The following is a 23,105-nucleotide window of genomic DNA, read 5'->3' on the forward strand; positions in this document are numbered from 1 at the left end:
GAATTCAGAGGCAAAACAAGTGTTCTATTCCAGGAACTGGTCTGGCTGTAGCATGGAAATGATGAAAAGGAATTATGAGGGGGAAACCTGGAAAGGTAGCTCAGAGTCATAAATTGTGAAGGTCCTTGAAATCAGGTAAGAAGGTTGCACATAAGTAAAAGGCAACAGGGAACCAATAAACATTTCTGAAGTGAAAAGAACACAAGAATATTTTCAAGTCAATTAGAAATAAATATCTGGAATTATGGGGAAAGATGAAGATTGAGTGAGATATTTAAAAATCAGGCATGCAGAAGCCACAAACATAGTACAAAGACTGTGAGATTAACAGAATACTTTATAGGAAAAAAAGGGCTGCAGACAGAATATGCACACCAACACTAAAGAGTAAAGCAAAGACAAACCAATAAAAGGGATTAAGTAGTAATCGCAGGAAGAAAAAAGTACACAGAACAGTAACATCACAGAAGCCTAAGAAAAAGACATCTTCATCCTCAACTTTTCTAGAGAATCTAAACTTAAAAGGTTAATTGGAGGACGCCTGGATGGCTCAGTTGGTTAAGTTCAATTCGATTTCAGCTAGGTCATGATCTCAGGGTCCTGAGATTAAGCCCTGAGGTGATTCTCCCTTTCCCTCTGCCCTTCCCCCCAATTCCTGGCTTACGTGCATCCTCTAAAAAAAAATTTAAAAATAAAAAAAATAAAGGTTAATTGGAAATTTTGGAAACATTTTAAAATTGGAAATTAAATCATTATGTCAACTGATATCCAAAAACAATTTTTTAAAACATGAGAGACACACACAGAGAGAGGCAGAGACACAGGCAGAGGGAGAAGCAGGTACCCTCCGAGGAACGCAATGCGGGACTCCATCCCAGGACCCTGGGATTACCACCTGAGCCAAAGGCAGATGCTCAACCACTGAGCCACCTAGCTGCCCCTCAAAAACAATTTTAATAACCAAGAGGAGACCCAAGTAAGGAAATGGAGGCAGCCAACTCTTTCAGCAAGTCATGTGGCAGGAAAATAAAGTCAGGTCAAAACCATAGTAATGGTAAAGTGGTTTTTATTTGTTGCTGTTTGTCTAAGACACTGTTATAGCAGGTTAACTCAACAATTCTCAACTTCCTTTTCCCTTTTCTGCCTCTACTACAAAGGCTAAAAAGGCTAAATATCTGTTTTCCTAACCTCCTTAGAACATAGCCAATGACAGGTTCAAAACAATGAGACATAGGTGCAAAACCGGTGGAAAATTCTTCCTGCTTCTTGCCCTCTTCTTCCTTCTTTGAGAACACACATGATGCCTGAAGTATCTTCTAACTATAAGGTGACAAACTATGAAGACCAAAAAAGAAAGGTTAACTTTAATCCAGTGTATCTACTATCTGGCATCAACGATTGTCAAAACATGGATAATTTTATTTCATTTACACTTAGGCTTCTAAAATCCTTCCTTACTCTGTTACTATCTAAGAAGGTAAATTTCTAGTCCTATTGTATAGTGTTTAAATCCAAGACCTCTAGAATCAAGCAATGTTAGGTCTAAGTGTAGATGCTAACACTTAATGGCCATAGATCTGAAAGCCAGTTACTTAATGTGAATAAGCCATAACTTTCTCATATGCACAATGCTAGAAATATGCTGTCAACACTTAGAGGTTATTAAATTTCTGGAGCTCTCCAGTTTATGGTTTCACAAGAGCTTGAGGACATTGACTCAAGAGTCGGTGATAATGTTTTGGATCCTCATTAGGTTGACTGCTAAAATACATGTTTTTGTCTCTGTTGCCCAGGGCAGAAAGATAAAGCATGTATACTATTCTGCAGGTAGAGTTTTAACTGCCTGTACATTGCCTAACTAGTTTAAAATGTGCTTCAGAAGCATGACACTCCTCACAGAGGCAGTATAGCATAATGGCTAAGAACAAGGACCTAAGTGACAGTATCTCTGACCCAATGTGCTAACTATACACATCACCTATAGTTTCTGTGACAAAAATGTTCAACGTGTATTTATTGATAAGGAAACAAACAGAAAAGTACAAAATGTACTTTTGGGACATTCTACAAGACAACTCCTTCCTGGATATTTCAAAAGAAGTCAACATGAAAGTATCCTTCTCAAAATGAATGAATAAATGAAAGAAAGGAAGAAAAGAAAGAAAAGGTAAAGTAAGAAAAGAAGAAACAGGCAGATGGGCTGTTCTAGCTTAAGAGACTGCAATAAATGAATCTTGGTTGAATTCTGGTTTGGGAGTGTAGTTGAGGGGTAAGCAGGGATTCAATGTGGTTATAACAGATCTCAGGTTCCTGAGATCAAGCCCCATGACAGGTTCCTTGTTTGGCAGGGAGTCTTCTCCCTCTGCTGCTCCCTCTGCTCTTGTTCTCTCACTCATTCTCTCTCTAATAAATAAAATCTTTAAAAATAAATTTAAAAAACAAATAGTTCAAAATAGTTTAATGAAAATACAAAATAGATGTGGCAAATGATAATAATTGGTGAACAAAAATGAACATATGCATGTTTACTATTCCTTCAACTTTTACAGCTTAGAATCTTTTTTGTTTTTGTTTTTGTTTTTTTTTTCAGCTTAGAATCTTTTCAGAATAATCTATTGAGCAGAAAAGAGGGGAAAGGAGTAAAGATCCATGGGCTAAGAGAGACTAGTTATGCCAATTATTTGCTGTAAGATAGCAGAGAAGTTGATTCTCTATGCCTCAGTTTCCTCACTGGTAAAATTACAAATAGTCATTATACATACATCTCACAAAGTTGCTCTGAAAATTAAATTATGCGAAGGACTTAAATTATGCCCAGCATACAAGAAAAATATATTCTTATTTATTACTAAAATTATGATGCACTGTATCTTTTCTCAGGTTATCCAACTACTTGTGTATCATATCCAGAAAGATCCAACAAAGACAAAGAGAGGGAAGAGTTAATCAGCCTTACGAAAAGGAGTAAGAAGCTAAATATACATCAGCAGGTGAATAACTAAATAGATTAAGGTATAAAAACAAAAGGAACATATGTAAAAAACAAAGAATGGAATAGCAGAGATTTTCCCATGGAATGATTCCAAGCACCTAATCAAATCTATTTCTTATCATTATTTTTTTTTTGCAGTGCAGAGAAACACAAGAAAGAATTATTCAAGAGCATACAACCTGAAAAAGGTAATAATGTAGGCTAGATAATACAGTGGCAGGCACAGAAAGCATTTTAAAATCAGGGCCTAAATGCATGAAAAAAAAATAGGCTATCTACACAGAAGGCTTTAACAGGTATATGTGCCATTTGCTCTAGTAAATTAATGGCAGTGTATATAGCTAGAATCTTATTAACGCTAATGCCTACCTACAGCAAATGACTCACTACCACTTAAATCCTTCACCTTCATAAAAATCAGACATCCCACTGGGTATCTGAGAAAATTTGTGGCTTAGGAGAGATTTTCCATTTCCTAGTGGCAGCTAGGCCTATCTAATTCAAATAACAAATTATCTCCATATAATAACCTATGCTTGTCTACACAATGTTTATATAGAGAAGCAACTCTATTCATAGTCTTTATGATTCAGGTAGGGCTTATTTTCACATTCAACAGTAGGAGCAAGCATATGACACCAACACAGGTAGGATACCCAACTAGTTCCCACAACTATTATAACTGATTTCAAGATGGACAACTAACTCAAAGTGGACCAAAAGAGTCAAACCTTGGACTTAAACAGGAGTTGTTAGGAAAGTGGGTTTTTTGTCATGTTTGTTTTGTTTTTAACTCCTAGAATTATTAACTACACAGTTCATTTAAGTCCTGAACTATGGGGGCTATTTTGCTTTGTGAAGGCAGTATACCGGGGATCTCATGAGGCCAAAGTAGAAGAGATCAGAACAGCCAAGAAACAAAAATATTTCTGACTACTTTGATTTTTGTTACAGCATCAATTCAGCTGTTCCTGAAACTAGTATCACTTCTTAAGCTTCCTCCTTCAATAAACTAATAAATTCCCTTACTTTAAAAACTACTTTGGGGCAGCTGGGTGGTAAAGTCAGTTAAGTGTGAGACTTGGTTTTGGCTCAGGTTGTGAGCTCAGGGTCATGAGACGGAGACCCTCATTGAGCTCCATGCTCAGTGTAGAGTCTGGTTAAGATTCTTTCCTCTCCTTTTCCCTCTTCCTCTGCTCATGGTCCCACTCAGCCCTGCTGGCTCTAAAATGAATGAATGAATCGGGCAGCCCTGGTGGCTTAGCAGTTTAGCGCTGTCTTCCGCCCAGGGCGTGATCCTGGAGACCCGGGATGGAGACCTACGTCGGGCTCCCTGCATGGAGCTACTTCGCCCTCTCTCCCTCTCTGTCTCTCCGTCTCTAATAAATAAATAAAAAATCTGGGATCCCTGAGTGGCGCAGCAGTTTAGCGCCTGCCTTTGGCCCAGGGCGCGATCCTGGAGACCCGGGATCGAGTCCCACATCGGGCTCCCAGTGCATGGAGCCTGCTTCTCCCTCTGCCTGTGTCTCTGCCTCTCTCTCTCTCTCTCTCTCTGTGTGTGTGACTATCATAAATAAAAATAAATAAATAAATAAATAAATAATCTTTAAAAAAATTAACTTATTAAAATAACAAAAAAATGAATGAATAAATGAATAAATTCTTTAAAAACTAAAGATAAAATAAAAATTAAAAATAAAAATTAATCTGAGGTAAGTTTATCACTTATGACTAGAAGAATCCTGAATAATCTCAAAAACTTTTTGTGAGGTTTTCATAAAGAACAAAACCAAAATCCAAAACAGCTGTCACAAAATCATTTGCCCCAAAACATGTTACTATCAGTCTAGTGACCAGTAACTTGACACATAACTGTATCATATTTAATGATAGAAGGGGCACTACAATTTAGTTTCATTATTCCAAGGGATATATGAGATTCCTATTAAAGTCACACTTTTTATCTTCATAGCTGTCTGTCTTAAAAAAACAAAAGTCTGAAGAACTGAAGAGCCAATACTGAGGAAACCAACATATCTAGCTTGTTTATCTCCCACTTAAGGTTTATTCTTTTTTTTTTTTTTTTCAAGATTTATTTACTATAGAGAATGTGCATGTGTGAGCGAGCAAGCAGGGAAAGGAGGTTGGAGGGGTCAGGTGGGGGAAGGATCCCAAGCAGACTCCACCCTGAGCCGGCTGGCAAGGCTCAATCTCACAACCTGAGCCAAAACCAAGGGCCAGATGTTTAACTGAATGAACCATCCAGATGCCCCTAAGGTTTATTCTTAAAATAGGCTCTAAACCAGGAGATTTAGACCTGAAATTTAATTTGGTGTTTGGTTTGGGGTGGCTTTTCGTTATTTATCCTTTAGGCAAGTGGGGCATATAGAAGAAGGAAATTATATCTACTATAAAATAAAACACTGCAAAGAAGGCAAGCCAGCAAGAAATGAACCTATGATATTAAAAGTCTACCTACTGGGATTAAATTAGGAGAGCATCAGAAGAAAAGATCATACTTAATTCTCTCCTTTTGGAAAAAGATTAAATATACTTTATAAAATACTTCAAATAGGCAATAGCTTTCTAAAAATATTTTTCTCTACAGTACCACAGTAAAGGTATTAAACAGTCATATCTGAACATTAACTATTTTGTAAATTTGCTACCTATAAAAAAGAAAAACTTGTTCTTACTGTTGACGTAACTGGCGGCAGCTCTCAATATGAGTAGATGTATTTTGATGCTGAATCCAATCCTATTGTGAAAGGACAAAAGTGATGAAATTAGAATATTCCTCATACTGACTAATGAAATTAGGCTTTTAAAAATGACACAGGATACTTTTTTCAAAAATTAACAAATCTAGTTATAAATAACATTTGACTACTCAATGATATTTCACAAAAATAAAATGCCTCCAAACAAAGCCACTTAATAGCAGACCACATTGATGCCATTTTGAAATATTTTAGTATAAAACACATTTTAAAAATCATACCCATGGATACTCATTTCGAAATCAAATATATATTTAAACTTGGAAAAAATAAAAGCACTGACCAAAAATAATTCATCTTACATATAAAAATACTCCAGAACACCAAAAACTCTATAAATAATTATAAACAGTATCTGAAATGGCATCTTCAAAATATAGTATGATTTATATCTCTAAATTCAAGCTAATAACATCAACAACAAAAAATCCTACCTCTTAGGCCAGTACCATTCCAAACAAGGTACCCACTATATTAATAAAGGATAAGATTAGTAAAAATATGAAAAACTGCTGATTAAATCTAATTTACTTTCAGGACTTAAGGGAAAGTAACACCACTTCAAGGACAATATCCCTTACATGTAGAGCTTTACAGTGAACAGAATGCCTTTTTAATACATTTCTTCACTTACAAATCTGCCCTAAAATTACATTCTGTACCCATAAATAGCTCCTGGAAGATATTATCTGATTAGAAGTTTTAAAAAAGACAACACAGTTTTCAAAGATTCAATCCCCCAAGTGAAACAGTTAAAAGCAATGTGTATTTTTATTACTCAATGTTTTATTGTTTTTCAGCATTTGGATAGGAAAAGAAATTACTCAACAGTTCTGTTTTAAAATGTTCCTTGAGGAAAATATTATTCATCTCCATTTCAAAAACATTTTAGTATGTCATTGCTACAAACTAGAAGTCTCCAGTTAAAAACCACAGCTGACACTGATCTTGGAATCTGCCTTGTCAAGAACTATCCAAAGACAAATGCATGCTATTTGCAATACTCAGCAACAGGTTATGAAAAACCCTGAACTATTTCATTAAGTCGTGGAGCTGATTGTGGATTGCAAAAATGAAATGTCTGCATATCCCGCTCAATGCTACAAATAGAGTGCTAGCAGAGTTTGGAAGTTAAGAGTCTCTAGTACTGCTGAACCCATGCCTTTGACATTAACTGGACATTGTTTACATCAAAGAGACACACTGCCAAGTAGTGGGTTGGGCATGATTTATTTAGATCATAAAGTGTTTCATGTGAATAAGTTGCCATCATTTAAAAATCCAGTGATTTTACCCCCAAATCCAGACTTCCAGTTTTTCTTGAAGAAATAATACTGGACATATATTCTGTATAGCAACTTTCAACTGATGTTGATAGCTGCCCTATTTAAGGCATACTCTCCAGTCCTACACATACATTCATACACATACACACACACATCCTGTGCTGTTTAACAGGCCCACTTCACGACTGATATCACTTGCTTAAGCTCAGTAAATAAACCTTTGCCACCCCAATTTCTAGACTCTCTAATAACAGTATCCAGATGAGGTAATAAGGGTCCAAAAGTAGTACTGCCTCTCCTGAGAGAAAAAGTGATAATTACTAGGCAGGAAGCTTCAAGGACTGTAGACTTGAGCCCAGAATCAAACTGTGAAAATACCTACCCACGTAAGAGTACACTCTATCCTCTAACTACCTCAAAAATCTTTTACGTTAATTAGTATTTTCTCAAACTGAATTATTTCAGTGAGAAAGATAGCTTCTAAACTGAGAACAGGGATGCCTGGGTGGCTCAGTGGTTGAGTATCTCCCTTTGGCTCAGGTCATGATCCCGGGGTCCTGGGATGGAGTCCCACACAGGGTTCCCTGCGGGGAGCCTGCTTCTCCCTCTGCCTGTGTCTCTGCCTCTTTGTGTGTCTATCATGAATAAATAAATAAAATCTTTAAAAATAAATAAATAGTGAACAGAGAAAAAGACCTAACTTCTAAACCAAGCACAGCTCCTCGTATGACGTCTAAATCTCAATTTAGAAAAGAAATCCATTTCACATTCTACTGTTGCCTTTTTCAGACTATAGTTTTAAAGATTCAGCAGTGGGGAACATATGCGTCAAATGTCACTTAGTAAGAAAAAACTCTGCAATCAGTAATTTACATTTATTGGCTACAGTATTTACAAGATCATATATATGCACATTTACAAGGCAGCAAAATGTATCACACAGAAATGAGAGGTAGTTTGTAACATCTAAGTCCATGTTCACAAATCTCTATCATGTGGTCATCTAGTAGTGAAAAATTTATTAGTCAGATCCATCATGCTGTTCTGTTTAAAAAAAAAAAAAAGGTGTTTTTTGTTTTAAATGGCAATCTCTGTGAACTCTAATGAATCACTAATGATTTTGTAAGTTTTACTTTTACCATATTAACCTAGACTTTCATCATCTTACACCTGAGGTAACTAGGGAAGCCTCGTATTTGGTGTCTACTGTTATCACTTCTCATTCCTATTCACCTTGCTCACATCTGCCAGATTTATCCCCCTAAAATACACTTTGAACATGCCACTTCATATATCAAGAACTTTAATTAGCTTCCTAATGCATCTCACCTCAAGTCTAAACTCTAAGCTAAGCTTTCAAAGGCCCTTGGTACTTATTGTTATTGCTGACACCTGAAATGTCATCCCTCCCATACGTATATCTGAAGCCTACTTATTATTCAAGACCCATATTTAACCTTCTCCATGAAGTTTTCCCTCCCAGATCCTTCCAGTTCAAAATCAATGCAGTTAGTCACTGTCACTCAATCTTATCAACTAGTGCCTTTTAAGGTCAGAAAGTACATTTATACTTTTTTTTTTTTAATTTTGCTTTCTCCTTTTATAGTATCTATATATGAGATGATGGATGTTAACTACACTTATTATAAAAAATATGGAACATATCATGAATTCTCATGTCATCTTTGCACATGGGCCATGCTAATTTCTTCTGTACCATTCAATTTTAGTGTAAGTGCTGCCAAAGTAAGTATTATTTATACTTCTTTTGAATTACATGCTGCTAAATACGTAACAGGTATTGATAAATTGATAATGCTGGTCTGAATGGATATAAGCCTGAAGATAGAAATATTAAATTTCTCTCCCCTACAGCACAGCCAAACAAGTGCAATCACCACACCATTTGATGCCCTCTAATTCTGTAGATTCCTTAGGTGTGTAATTTTTCTCTTCAATGAGACTATTTAAACTGCTTAAGACCAATGTCTTCATTTTAATATAGCTCTCATTTCTGCCCAGCATCTAATTGAGCCAAGTATGAAACTGGTAATCAGTAAATACTCATTGAATAAACATACATGTTTTTCATTCCACAAAATAAAAACCTTAAGTTCTTTAAGATACCTATCGGGCAGCGCTGGTGGCTCAGCGGTTTAGCGCCACCTTTGGTCCAGGGTGTGATCCCCACATCAGGCTCCCTGCATGGAGCCTGCTCCTCCCTCTGCCTGTGTCTCTGCCTCTCTCTCTCTCTCTGTCTGTCTCTCATGAATAAATAAATATTTTTTTAAAAAATACCTTTCTTGGATTTATCATGACTAATTAAAAGTTCAAATGGAATACAGAGAGCCTATTACTCAATTCAGAATTTAGGCCAGCGCTACTTAAAGACTATTTAACTAAGTGCAATGAATTATTCTGAGATTTTTCAAGACTTGGCTATCTCCCCTGATAGCGAAGGCAACTATTATTTTATTAGAACTCAGCAAATCTGGCTAAAATGAAAAAGAATGCTGCTTTCCTTTGCTGGAGTTAATAAAAGCATCAGCTGAAATCTGGAGAGTGGGTAATACATAGACAATAAAAGGGCAGCACTGGAAGGAGAAAAAAGAAAATTAACACCTATAGGTTTTTAAGCCTATTCAAAGTATACAACCAATGACAGGGCCTTGAATTGAAGCTTATTTCCATGGGAAATACATTCCTTCCTGATTATTTATAACATAAATCTACAAATCACATTAGTGAACAGAAGAAACACTGGTTTCCAAACATATGTAAGTAAATAAAACATACTGGGAAATTCCTACACAAATCCACCAACAGTTACAGTTGACCCTTGAACAATACAGGTTTGAAGTGCACGGGTCCATTTATACACAGATTTTTACAGTACACATAAACGTATTTTCTCATCATTTTCTTAACATCTTTTCTCTAAATTACTTTATTGTAAAAATACAGTACACAATATTAACATACAAAACATATTAACCAACTAATTAATGTTGTCGCTAAGGCTTCCAGTCAACAGGCTATTAGTAGTTTTTAGGGAGTCAACTTGGATTTTCAGCTGTGCAGGAGCTGGCACCCCCAAACCCCAACCTGTTCAAGAGTCAACTGTACTATCAGAGTATATTCTACATTGCTCTTCAGCACCTCTATAAAATACTTTCTTAAAAAAGATAAAAAATAAAATAAAATAAAATAACTTTCTTCTAATTATACTGACCATAGAGGTACCTAAGGCCTTTTTAAATTTTTTCTCTAAATTTCTACCATGTTATACTGTGAGCCAACAGCTAGGCCCAAAATAATAACTCTTGACTCAATTTTGCTATGGATTAAGTTATTTAGGCTGCTCCTTCTCATGAAACACTAAAAATCCTAGTCTAGCTAGAGTCAGAACGTATTTGAATCAACATTAACTGTCTTTTAGCCCAAGACGGGTAGAAACATGCAAGGCTACAACATATTATTTCTTAGAAGCGTGCTGTACAAATATTTTATTCCAACTTTTTATATTTTTATAACAGATTCTATTTAGATAAAGTTGACTCGTGATATTGTTTTATTAAGTCCACAGTTTATGTTATGTAAGTTTTATGTTGCATGAATTTTCTGCAAGAACTAATTGAAAGTTCAAAGTACATGGACAAACTATGTGGTGTGCCCAGTCACAGGAATACAGAAAGCCTAACAATTCAGTATTTAGGCCAGGGCTACTTCGATTATAACTAAGTGGTGATGTTGCAATCACAAATAATTTCTGCCATTTCCTCAAGACCTAGTTAACATCAGCACAATATGAAAATTTAGAGGAAATTTGGGCGCTGATTATCATTATACAGTGATCTTTAAAAACACTCACCTTCAAATGACTACATTCTACGTTACACAGAGAACACAAATGTGGAAATATTCTTGGAGATGCTGCATAATAATCATTCATCATAGAGGGAGTTGGAAGTCTCTTCATCTTCTGGGCATCAGCATGTGAAAACTTTGGTAACCAAGATGCTTTCACAATTCCAAAGGGTGACTGAATGGGAATATCAGCCTCTGACTGGTAATTCTTTTTACTTCCTCCTGATCCATGTACACTGGATGAGTTAATCACGGGTTCATGTGGGATCCGTTCTTGCTGGCTTACAGCTGAAATTAATTCTGATGAAAAAGGTTGCTGGTTCATAGACGGAGGAATAAGAGATTGACTCATTGTCTGGTTAACTGTTTGGCTAATGGATTGACTGACAGATTTTACAGGTTCAAGGACTGACTGTCCTCCTGAAATGTGTAAGCCTGACATCTTAGTTCCACTCTCAACTGGGAAAAAGGACTGATTATTAGAGGACTCACTGGGGAAGTCCATCTGTCGAAACACATCTTCAACAGGAAACATAGAATTACATATCACATTTGGAGTGGGAACAGATGCAGAAATATTCTGCTGTGACCGAAATTCATTCTTGACCTCATCTGTTGGAATTTCAGGATCATAAATACGTACTTCAAGTGGATCTTCTGTGTAGCCATATTTGCTTGCATGCCCATAATCAATCACATTACTGGAAACTGCCTCATTACCAAGTGTTTCTTTATTTCTGCTCTGTGAAGGTAAATTAGGTAATCGGCGCCCCATTTTTCGCATTCTTATATCCCTCAAAATTAATGGCATATTTTCAGGAGTTAGCTGTTCATCAGGATAGCGACTAAGTTCTTCTAAGTCTTCATTAGATAATCCAAAACTTGCTAAGATACTTGAGGCACTCTCTTTTGTATAGCGGCTCTGCACTTGAGGACTTTGCTCTGTAACCTGTGTTATAGAACTCTGTTTCACTCCCACTGATGCAGATATATGAGGCTCATCATCCCACCGGCTACCATGAGGCTTCCCCTTCTTTTGTTGTGCTTCATGAAAATCCAATTTTTCTTTGGTCAATCTTGGATCAGTTCGGTGTTGAGTTACCTGAACATTCATTCTCTGTGGTCCCATATTCTGGTAAGATTCATGGCCAGCAAATCTGTGTGGAATTCCACGGGCTCTCCCTGCTGGGTAAAATCTTGGAAGACCCATGGATCCAGGCCTCATAAATGGTCCTGGAGGCCGCATCCCAGAAGGGTTAGGTGCTCGTGGCCTCTGAAGTGGAAAGTTTCCTCGTGGATTAAACCTGGGTCTCGACATGGCTATTTTCAAGAAAGCCTGATTTAATAAAGCATAAGGTGGTGTTGAACTATGTGAGGCAACGGCATTCAGCTGCTGAAGCGCCAACTGAGTCTTAATCTGAGCAAAGTGCAAAGGAGATGGGCCCAACAGAAGTGGGTTTGCAATGCCCAGGTTCAAGGAATTCACAAGTGGTGCGAAATTTTCCAAGAATAACACAAAGCTGAAAGTTAAAACACAAATATTAGATCATTTTAACTCAAACTACTTTATGAAGTGGGTTCTACAGCCAGTGTAAAACATTTTGAAATAAAGCCATGAAATCATCCTCCATTCATATACTTTTAGAGTGTTTACAAGAATTGTTAACTTTCCCAAAAAATGTTCTCTTCTTTTCTTCCCCGAATCCAGAACACAAACCCCAAACCTCAAGCCAGAGTTCATGTAACATAGTGTTGCACTGGGTGCTGTCCTAGGTGCTGAGCGGTAATTACAACTCCTTTAAAATAATCTTGAAAAACATTGGGGATTTATTTCATATTTCACGCTTTGTTACTGGAAAAAAGATGAAGGCATTAAAATACTTAGAAATACACATACACTTAATATGTATGTTATGTACAAATCATGAAAACAAAAACTGTAAGCCTAAAATTTTACAAGACCCATCTCTCCCAACACAAGTCTTCCTTGGAATCGCCACTCACAAATTCCATATAGCAATTAGACTACGCTTAAGTTTCTGTTGCTAAATAAACATTTCTTTTATGATGAAATTTACAAACAACTTGACTAGTCTGACAAAAGAGAGTGTGCAGTAGCATGGAATTGATTATAATATACAACATAATACACAGTACAACCACCAGTCGCCTTTCTCTTAGATTTTCTCCACAGTGTGACTATAGGCAAACATACATCGATAATAATAATAACTAAGTTTATTTATACTGTTCATCTGCCAGTGACTCTTCCAAGCGCTTTGCATGGATTAATTCATTTAATTCTCACAACAACCCCTTGAAATATGTAAGTTGTAGGACAAGAACACTAAGGCTCAGAGAACTCGCACAGACAATAAACGACTGGGCCAAGATTTGCACTCAAGGTAATTTAGCACCAGAATGCATGCTCTTAACCACTAATTGATGTGAGCAAGAATATCTTGCAATTCCCAGACACTGTTATTAAAGTGGTTGCTGTCCAGCCATGAGAACACAGCACAACTCATTCCAACCTAAGTCTCAGAAAAATAGTACTTCAGCACCAAGGTCAGCAACCATGAAAACTTGACTTCCCTCTCCCAGTTTTAAAAAAACAACAAAAACCCCTGTGTCCGTTGTTCACAAGGTCCCTACTTTTATACCTGATAGAAATGCAAGATGGGAAATACAAGGTCTTGAGGCACCTACACCAACTATGAAAACCCACACTATAGATCATACTTGATGATTATCACTTTCTGGGTCAAGCTACAACTTCATAGCTCCACTAAATCCTTCTTTAATGTATACGTTAATAAAATGTTAATTTGGCTGAGAAATGGACTTTATCTAGTTAACATACTCCCTTCCAACCATCTCTTCCAGTCAAAACAAACAAAATAATTTTGTCGCAGACCTGACTTACTTGATTTTTACTCAACGGTCAGCCTCCACTAAACATTTCTCATCCACCAAGACCCAGTGAGTCTTTCAGCAAACTTTCTTATTTGTTGCTTGTATCACTTGGGACTCATACCTTTCATTATGCTTTTGTGTTCCTATCTGTGTTTTATTAAAAAAAAAAACAAAAAAAAAAAAACGGTCAATTAAGAGCATGTGTTTATTGCTGTCTTATCTCCAAGCATAAATTTTACTCCTACCTAAAACACCATCAAATATTTGTTAACCTATCTGAAGGATCCAAAGTCACTATAGATTAATTGTCAAATCAGAATGAAACACAATAGTACTACAAAAATCTTAAGCTTCTAATTCAACAGATACAAGCTGCAGACACCACAAGTTTAGTAAACAATGAAATGATGCAGTCATATGAAAATGTGTCTGTTTTGTACAAAATAAAAATATTTCCAAGAACAGCTTTGTCTTACCTAAGCAGTTTGGCATCTAGTAATTCAAACTCTTTCAGCACCATTTTCCTTAACTGGTGAAGACTGTTCCCACAACTTTAAGAACACAAACTATCTCAAATACTGTTTCTCCTCCATAAGGAAATCACAAAGGAAGAGATTTCAGTCAGTCATCTAACTACTGCTTGGAATTGTGAGTAAGTATCATTTAGAAGCATCTATGTCTTAAGTTCTTTAAAGGCCAAAAACTTATCTATGTATTTCCCAATGTGTCCAGCACAGCCTTACAGTGATGTACGAATCAGAATTTAAGAGAGCAGCCCTTCACAAACTGTATCCTGCAGAAATTAGTACCCTGTGAAATTTTAGGTCTTCCATAAACAAGTTCCCTGGTCAAGAAAGTTTGAAATGCATGCACTAGCTACCCTTTTCAGAAAGACATGAATGATGCCTACTGTATATTAAAAGCTCTAAAAAAAATAAAAATAAAAATAAAAATAAAAATAAAAAAAAGGCTGTGATGCCCTGTTATCAAAAGGTTTTGTTTCATTTTGTGCTTCCTAAACTTGAGTTGTAAAAAAATAAATAAAAAATAAATAAGTAAAATAAACTTGAGTTGTCTTCATACATATATCTAGAGACGATTGGAATATTTAGTTATTGGTAAAGCACAAACAATGAACAATGAGAACAGTTAACTTGTGACTTACAGTGTACAACCAGGGTCCTGAACCCCTCCTTTCTCTATTCCCCTTAAGCTTATAGTTGCTGTAGCACAAGGTGGTGGGTGAGGGATAGGGGTGCAGTCCTCAGGGAGGGACTAAAGAGCAGGGGAAGTGGAGTTCCACCCTTGGAGAGAAAGCTACTTACTAATCACCGCAGAATTATTTTCATGTTTCAACAACTGCCATATCTGTATCAGTGTTGTAGTTATGAGTATCACTCCTGAAAGATTCAATATTCACAAAACAGTGTGCAATATAAATGACAAGAATCAAAAGGCCTTTTCCCGAATTTAAATTTCAGTTCTCATTAAATAGAAGTTTGGCTTGTTTGCCTTTTTTTTAGGATCCTTACACACACATACACACACACAATGTCCTATATGGTTAGTCCCAATGTGAAACCTAATATAATGAGGACACAGTAATAAGTTAACAGCGGCCCTCGCTTTCCCAAAGAGATTGTTCTCCCTTCTCTCTTGGTAAGACAAGTTAGGGGCTTGTTTAGTCATAGTTATTTATTAAGCATTCTAATTCCAGGACCTGCTGCTAGCTAGAGGTAAGAAAGTTTCTCTCCTGATACACATATCCTGGAAAATACATCATTATAAGCAAATGTCACTCTTTCAATAGGTCTCTTCAACTAAATTCCTTTCTAAGAACAAGTTTAATCCTCTTGAACTTTTAAACCAGTTATTTCTAATTTTTATCCCAAGACTCATTCTGAATTTCAAACCTAGTCTATAGTGTATTTTAACTTTACATTGCATTTAGTAACACTTTCAGATACTGATCCACTAACGTAAAACCATCAAACACCTTCTTATGCTATTAGATATAATCCTGGTAGAAGTTTCTCACAAGTAGTTAATCAAAACAACATCCTTAAAAAAGGAATTATGATAAATTACTATACATGTAGTTCAGCTGTCTCCAGTTCTATCTATTCCCACTATAATGATGTGAATGTTAAATCAGAAGCATGAAACACAATGTTGAGCATTGGTAAGAACTTACATGGACCATTTTAAAAATATAATAAAAAGTCTGCCTACAATCCATATGCCAAATAACAGATCTTCAATGGTTAAGGAAATGTTAAGTAACCTTGTGTTTTCTTTGTAAATGAAATTTAAGGAGTACAGTCCTATTTCATTTGCATAACCCTTTTTTTTTTTGCATAACCTTTTTATAAGCATCATTTAGGAAAGTTATCATTTAATCTTCTCTCCTAAAACTATCATTCACATTACTGCAAACAAAATGTTCTGACTAAAAAGATGCTTGTATTTACAGTTCAAGCTTTCTATTTACAAAGTATTATAAACTTCCCTTTTGCAATTATATAATTTTCAAGCCTTATTTCTTCAACTCTAAGGCAAGTCCCACCAATCAGCATCCTCTTCTTTGTTGCTTAACTTTTCCCCTTTGTTTAAACTTCAGTCCTACCAATGATGCCTCAGAGTACAATTACTCAATGCAAATGATAACCACTAAATGAAGCACAGGAATTTATTACCTTCTCAATAGATTCGGAAGAATAAAATTCCATATTCAACTATTAGATCTTTCAAGATATCTAAAAAAACAATGCCAGGTACTCCTAAAAAACTTAGAGAAACTGTCTTCTTAGCACTAAATATGTCAGAATAATTTCAAACCCACTTAAATACTTTTAACAGTGCTGGTTTACAAGGGGAAATAGCAAGGCTATTAAGCTAGAACAGATCCCTTCCTTCATAAACCTAAACACTCCAGTTTTTAAAAGATGGAGTTAGTGTCTTAGAGAAACCAAAATGATAAAATATAGTTAAAAATCTGGATGTTTCCCTTTTCACACTTCTGCAATTAAGAGGGTTTGCAGAGACTGAAGACTGGTTGAATAAATTATGGTATATTCATAATTTGCAGGGGTAAAAAAGGAATGATATCAAAAAACCTTAAGAGGGGGATCCCTGGGTGGCGCAGCGGTTTGGCGCCTGCCTTTGGCCCAGGGCGCGATCCTGGAGACCCGGGACTGAGTCCCACGTCGGGCTCCCGTGCATGGAACCTGCTTCTCCCTCTGCCTATGTCTCTGCCTCTCTCTCTCTCTCTCTGTGTGACTATCATAAAAAAAAAAAAAAAAAAAAAAAAAAAAAAAAACCTTTAGGAGGATATACCCTACAGGTAAGAACTACTACATTAAAAAAAAAAAAAAAAAATTCCAAAAGTTGTTTTCACTTTTTTTTTAATTGGCATATGGACAAAACATAAAATGCTGATTAAAGATAAAATACCCATATATTATTTTTATATATATAAATATGTAGTACCACCATCACATATGTCTAAAGTCAAGCTGGTTTCTAAACCAAAAATAAGTGAATCCTTGCTCTCCAAATCTGCTATTACAAGTAGAGAAACCCAAGGGGTGGGATCCCTGGGTGGCGCAGCGGTTTGGCGCCTGCCTTTGGCCCCGGGCGCGATCCTGGAGACCCGGGATCGAATCCCACATCGGGCTCCCGGTGCATGGAGCCTGCTTCTCCCTCTGCCTGTGTCTCTGCCTCTCTCTCTCTCTCTCTGTAACTATCATAAATAAATAAAAATTAAAAAAAAAAAAAAGAAACCCAAGGGGTTTCACCAACAATGGCATTCACTGATTTGATAGTAATTTGTAAATTTTAGTAATATCAAAGAATTTATAGAAAGTAATAAGTGATAGCCAAAAATTCAGAACAAATGCCTAACACAGTTAAGTACAAACTTTATTAACCATGACTATTAAAGAATATGACACTTTCTGGAGAACTGAGCACTAGCCATTAAGAGGCTGGTTCACCTAATTTATGAAATCACTAAATTGACTTCAAAATTAACTTCGAAAAACCCGAGTTAAGATCTGAGTTAATTATTAACACTCCTTTGAAAACAATTTTCAAAAATTGAAAGACTGTTTGAAAAACTGCAATTAAATATTAATACCTTAAAATAAATTTTATCCCTGATAAGTAACATATGCTTTTTACAGAAAGTAAAAGGTAGTAAATTAAATCCTTACCATTAAAACCATAATCCTAGAATGAACTAGTATTCTGATATAATTTCTTTCAGGTTTGTGTATGTGAATACGTACATGGATGAGAGAGAGAAGTACACCAAACTTTACTATATGAAATTAGAAATACACTATTTTCAGTTAACATTTTATTTTCCTTTATTTAATATTTTCCAAAAACAGGCTATTTATTGGTCACGATACTTTCTGAACTTCTGAAAGAAATTCTATTGTTGTGACAAGTAGCACTTAATTCTTTTCTGTAACCTTTTAAGAACCAAAGCATGCCACTCTGAAACAAATATTCAATAAAATGTCAAACATAAAAATTCTTTTAAAAACACTTAATAGAAACTGACTTCTTGAATCAGGCATGCAAAAATGGCTCGATCTATTAAAAAGATACTGACATTAGATCCCATGAGTTCTTTCTGAGATGTTCACTACCACACACAATCAAAAATTGCCTGTTATTCTAATGTAATCTTTCATAAGGGAATCCTTTATTTTCTTTATAGATACTGGTAAAGAAATCAGAAATCTAAAAATCTAAAAGCATCATTAAAAATTAGCCGGATCATAATGGCTCCACTAGATTCATAATGAAAAAATCTCTATCAACCCCCAAACATGAATTTTATAGTATTCAGTTTACAAAGCACTTTATATTATCTCACTGGAACCTCACAATAATCCTATGAGAAGGGGAATCCCAGTTTTTACAGATTAAGTGAAGCCTCAGAACTAAGTTGCAAGATCATAACTAAAATCTTTAACTCCTCTCTATTTTTTCATGCAATATTCTAGATATAAAATGTAAATGTCATAGCTTTAGTTTTTTTAATTAGAAAAAGTAACAAATATTCATTATCACCCCCCCCAATAAAGAAAAATCACCTTCATGACACACAGAAGAGTTGTTTTCTATAATCTTAACATAAAGGGAAAACTACCATTATTTTTCTACATATATACCCACATATTTCATTTGGTATTATTTTGTTAGAGTGACTGACAATATAGAAATCCACTTTAGTATCTAAGAATACAGGGACTACACTGGTAACTTAATATAAGAGGGAGTACATGTCATTCTATGCTTTCCTCAGTTTAAATGTCAATCTACTAATCTCTTCTAGTATACAGATGGATCCACTTGGCCAACTCTTTTCTACCATTAGTTTTGTCTCTTCACATCTCAGAAAATATGTAGGTCCTAATTCTGAAGGTACCACAAGTGTAGCTGGGCAGTATTACTAGAAATTAAAATGCCAAAATGTGGTACCTCAAGGTAACTGTTAAATAACCAGAAAGAATAAAAAGGCAATTAGAAACATTATTTGATATCACAGAGGGTGTCACAAATTTCCCTGCCACTTGAAAGGATTGCTAAACATCATGATTCCATACATGAAAAAAATATGGAAGCTCAACTTGCTAACAACACACAATTCCAAGGACAGATTACCATGAGAACCATGCATTAACAACTTCATATAGCAATGATTTAAGCTACAATTTCCAGAAAAACAACTTTTTGATAAACAGGATGCATATAATTGTACGTATTTTTATATGTACTTTTTTTTTAAAAGCACTGCATACATAAATGGGTTTTGAGAGATCACACTGAATTTATAGTAAATGATGCCTCACTGAGAAGTGCTTTGGTGGGCCTGCTTGTCTTGCTACCCTCAATAAATGTAATTAGTCAAAGAGAACCCACCTGATCAGAGCTGGAATAAAGAAATCTGTCCTGAGATTGTTTTTAAAACTAGAAATTAAAAAAGTGGTGTATGTTGATAAAACTCAAATGCTGATAGCATATTTACTGCCTTAGTAAGAAAGCACAAGCATGGAAACAAAATAAAGCCAAAGTAACAGAAGACCTCAGGACCAAGAAGTAAAAACAGTACTGAAGACATTCACTGCTTAGATGCAATTGTTCTGAGGCATAACTGCATTCTTGACCTCCCTGCCATTAGGTTGTTACTTCCATGAAGCATACAGGCCAAAATATGTCTTGTCTCTGCCTAAAATGGGTTTCCAAAATCTTTGATTAAGCATACCTAAACTATTTGGTCAAATGCCTTAAAATGCCAAATTCCTTAAAGTCTTTACCAAGTAACAAAAAAGCATATATAGCATGTTACCTTTTTTTTAAGGTTTTATTTTACAGAGAGAGAGAGAGAGTGCACGTATATGCAAAAGCAGAACCCTCAGGAGAGGGAGAAGCAGGCTCCCCACTGAGCAGAGAACCAACATGGGGCCCTTGATCCCTAGATGCCAGGATCACGACCCCAAGGGTCACAACCTCAGCAAAAGGCAAATGCTTAACAGACTATGCCACTCAGGTGCCCTAACATGGTTACCTTTTGTATAAAAAAATGAAAATAAAAAAACACATGTATCTGCTTACAGTTACAAAAACCACAGGTAGGATAACACAGAAAACAAGATGATTACCTATATGAGATAATAAAAAGGGACTGAAAAAAATTGGGAATATTTCATGGAGTATATGAAATATACATGGAGTATATCCTATTATATAGCTTTGACTTTTAGAAGCATACTAACCAACATTTTTTTATTTTTATTATTTTTTCATTTTTTTAAATTAAAACAAGGATGGAAGAAGGTAAGAAAAATCTAAAACTGAAAGCAAATTCAATCATTTTGCAAATGCATACTATAACCCATTTAAAAAATTAATTCAAGTAATTTATGAACCCACTATTTGATATATATATATCCTCAGTTTTAGAGAAGCTAGGAAAAAGGGGGAGAATTACAAATAAATTCTTTTTAGTAGTTTGTTTTGGGGAGTTCTGTAATGATATGGATGAATTCTTAAATTACTTTAGATATGTTACAGGATTAAGCAAACAAGTAAATGTTTTGATAGTGCTGGGAACCAAGGCTTTCAATGTCCAATACAAGATATACAAATATGAAATGAAAAAAAGAAAAAACTGGACAATAAATTATAAACCACTGAAAAAAATCAAGAGTCTGTAACTCCAATCAATCATTGCAAATGTAGAGGAACTGCTGACTTGAAAATCATCATTTTGTAACTGTAATAGTAAAAACTGGTTCAGACAAAGAATCTTCTGTGCGTATTAAATCTAGAGGGAAATTTTGATAAGTAGGACATCTGCATAGTCTTAGAATGTCTCTTCTTAAATCAATTAGTTCGGAGATGGGGGGTGAGGGGGCATCAAACATATCATCCGTGGCAGACAGATGGATATCATATACCTCCAGATTTGATACAATGGGGACAAAGGATCGCTTACGTGATTTTTCTGACCAGGGACACATAATCTGAATCTAATCAAGAGGAAACATCACAGAAATCCAAATGAGAAATGTTCTATTACAAAAAAAAAAAAAAAAAGGTAAAAAGAACAGAGAAGGAAAGCAGGCCATATTTTTCAGAAATGTCAACTTCACTAAAGATAAAGAAAGGCTATAGGAAATGCCCCAGAGTAAAAAAAACTAAAGGACATGACAATTATATGCAATTACCTGACCCTAGACTGATCCTGTTGTGGAAAAACAACAACTGCTATAAAGAACACTAATGGGTCAATTGACAAACCAGAAAATGGCAGATTAAAGAATTGTATCACTGTTAAATTTACTTAACTAATTACTATGTAGTTATTTTACTATAACTACAAAAGAAAATACCCTGTTTTTAAGGAAATAAACTAAGGTAAAGGAGTACAATATATGCAACTTACTCTCAAACAGTTGGGGGGGGGGATAAATCACGTGTATATGCATACAAGAATAGAAGAGGGGAGGAAGGGAGAGGGTATTCCTGTCAGAGATTTAATTCACTCAAAAATTAATAATCCAACCTTTTAAGTACGAGATTAACTCCTTAATTATATACTAAGTAAAAAAAAAAGAAAAGGTTTTAAGTATGGCCACATGCAGAAAACATGCAACACGACAAAAGAGCATCAGCTCTACACACATTTTTGTTTTTCAAAAAGCAAGCAAAAAAAAAAGTGAGCATCATGCTCACTCCCTATTGACTGTTAGCCCATTATGCAATTCATAATAATCTCATCTTTGGGGACATTTCAACTAATCTGAAGATATCCACCCTGCTAGGAGGGGTGCCAGTGAATTACTTCATTCAAAATTGGTTAACTCCCATAAGTAAAATTTAACACTAATGTAGCATAGTGTTTTTTAAGAACTTAGTTCTTAGATTTAGTGTATTAATTCTGGTCCTGCTGAGTGCTAAAAATGTGACCTTCAACAGGCTGGTTAACCCAAGCCTCAGTTTCATCATGTGAAAAACAGGAATAAAAACAATACCCACTTCAGAATGGTGTGGTGACCATTAAAATTATACCTCCCATAGTGCCTGGGTGACTTAGTTAAGCGGCCAGCTCTTGGCTGGCTCCTGATTTTGACCCAGGTCATGATCTCAGGGTCCTGGGATCGAGGCCACATCAGGCTCTGCACTCAGCACCGAGTCCACCTGAGATTCTTTCCCTCTCCCTCTGCCCCTCCCCACCCCAAAATAAATAAATCTTAAAAAAAAAAATTATACCTCCTGATTCACAGCAGCTGCTCAAAAGGCACTAAGATAGTAAACAAAATGCTTTAAGACGTAGATAGATACTTATTTCTTTTATTAAGATTTAGGTGATTTCTGAGAATTTCAATATAGTAGTTGAAATTAATACATGTATTACATAAACACACTGTAAGTGTGGTATATGAGACACAATTGGGGAAATTTGGATACTGGCATAAGGAATTATTATTTTAGGAGTGATACACGTTTTCTCTAAATATTGTAGAGAAAAAAATCTGAACTATACACTGATGAGTAATATGGGATTTGCTTAAAAATAATAGGGTGGAAGGCAGAGACATGACTGACCATTAGCTTGCAATTATTGAAACTGGGTGACAGGTACACAGATGAATCATCGCATAATTCTCTCTGCCCTTGTATATTCTTAAAATTTTCCATAATAAAAAGTTTTCTAAAGAAATGAACACATTCAAAAGAAAATCA

At 35.5% G+C, this 23,105-nt stretch overlaps 1 protein-coding gene and 1 non-coding gene across 9 annotated transcripts in view; both read right to left on the bottom strand.

The window, feature by feature from the left end:
- Positions 1-23,105, bottom strand: part of ZNF638 (zinc finger protein 638) — an 81,117-nt gene that overhangs the window by 54,815 nt on the left and 3,197 nt on the right. For 6 of the 8 annotated variants that reach the window (XM_038561786.1, XM_038561785.1, XM_038561784.1 and 3 more), the window contains exons 2-3: positions 10,930-12,445; positions 5,689-5,750 (exon numbers count right to left, since the gene is read on the bottom strand). In XM_038561786.1, coding sequence (XP_038417714.1) covers positions 5,689-5,750; positions 10,930-12,243 — 1,376 coding nt within the window. In that variant the 5' untranslated portion in view covers positions 12,244-12,445. Of the gene's footprint in view, positions 1-5,688; positions 5,751-10,929; positions 12,446-23,105 lie in introns of those variants that run through there. The other 2 variants (XM_038561781.1, XM_038561787.1) reach the window with 1 other exon arrangement.
- Positions 8,707-8,808, bottom strand: LOC119864069. The gene has a single exon (XR_005372855.1). It is a non-coding gene; the product is annotated as a U6 spliceosomal RNA (small nuclear RNA).

The sequence above is a fragment of the Canis lupus genome, chromosome 17 (assembly GCF_011100685.1).
Source record: "Canis lupus familiaris isolate Mischka breed German Shepherd chromosome 17, alternate assembly UU_Cfam_GSD_1.0, whole genome shotgun sequence".
Lineage (NCBI taxonomy): Eukaryota > Metazoa > Chordata > Mammalia > Carnivora > Canidae > Canis > Canis lupus.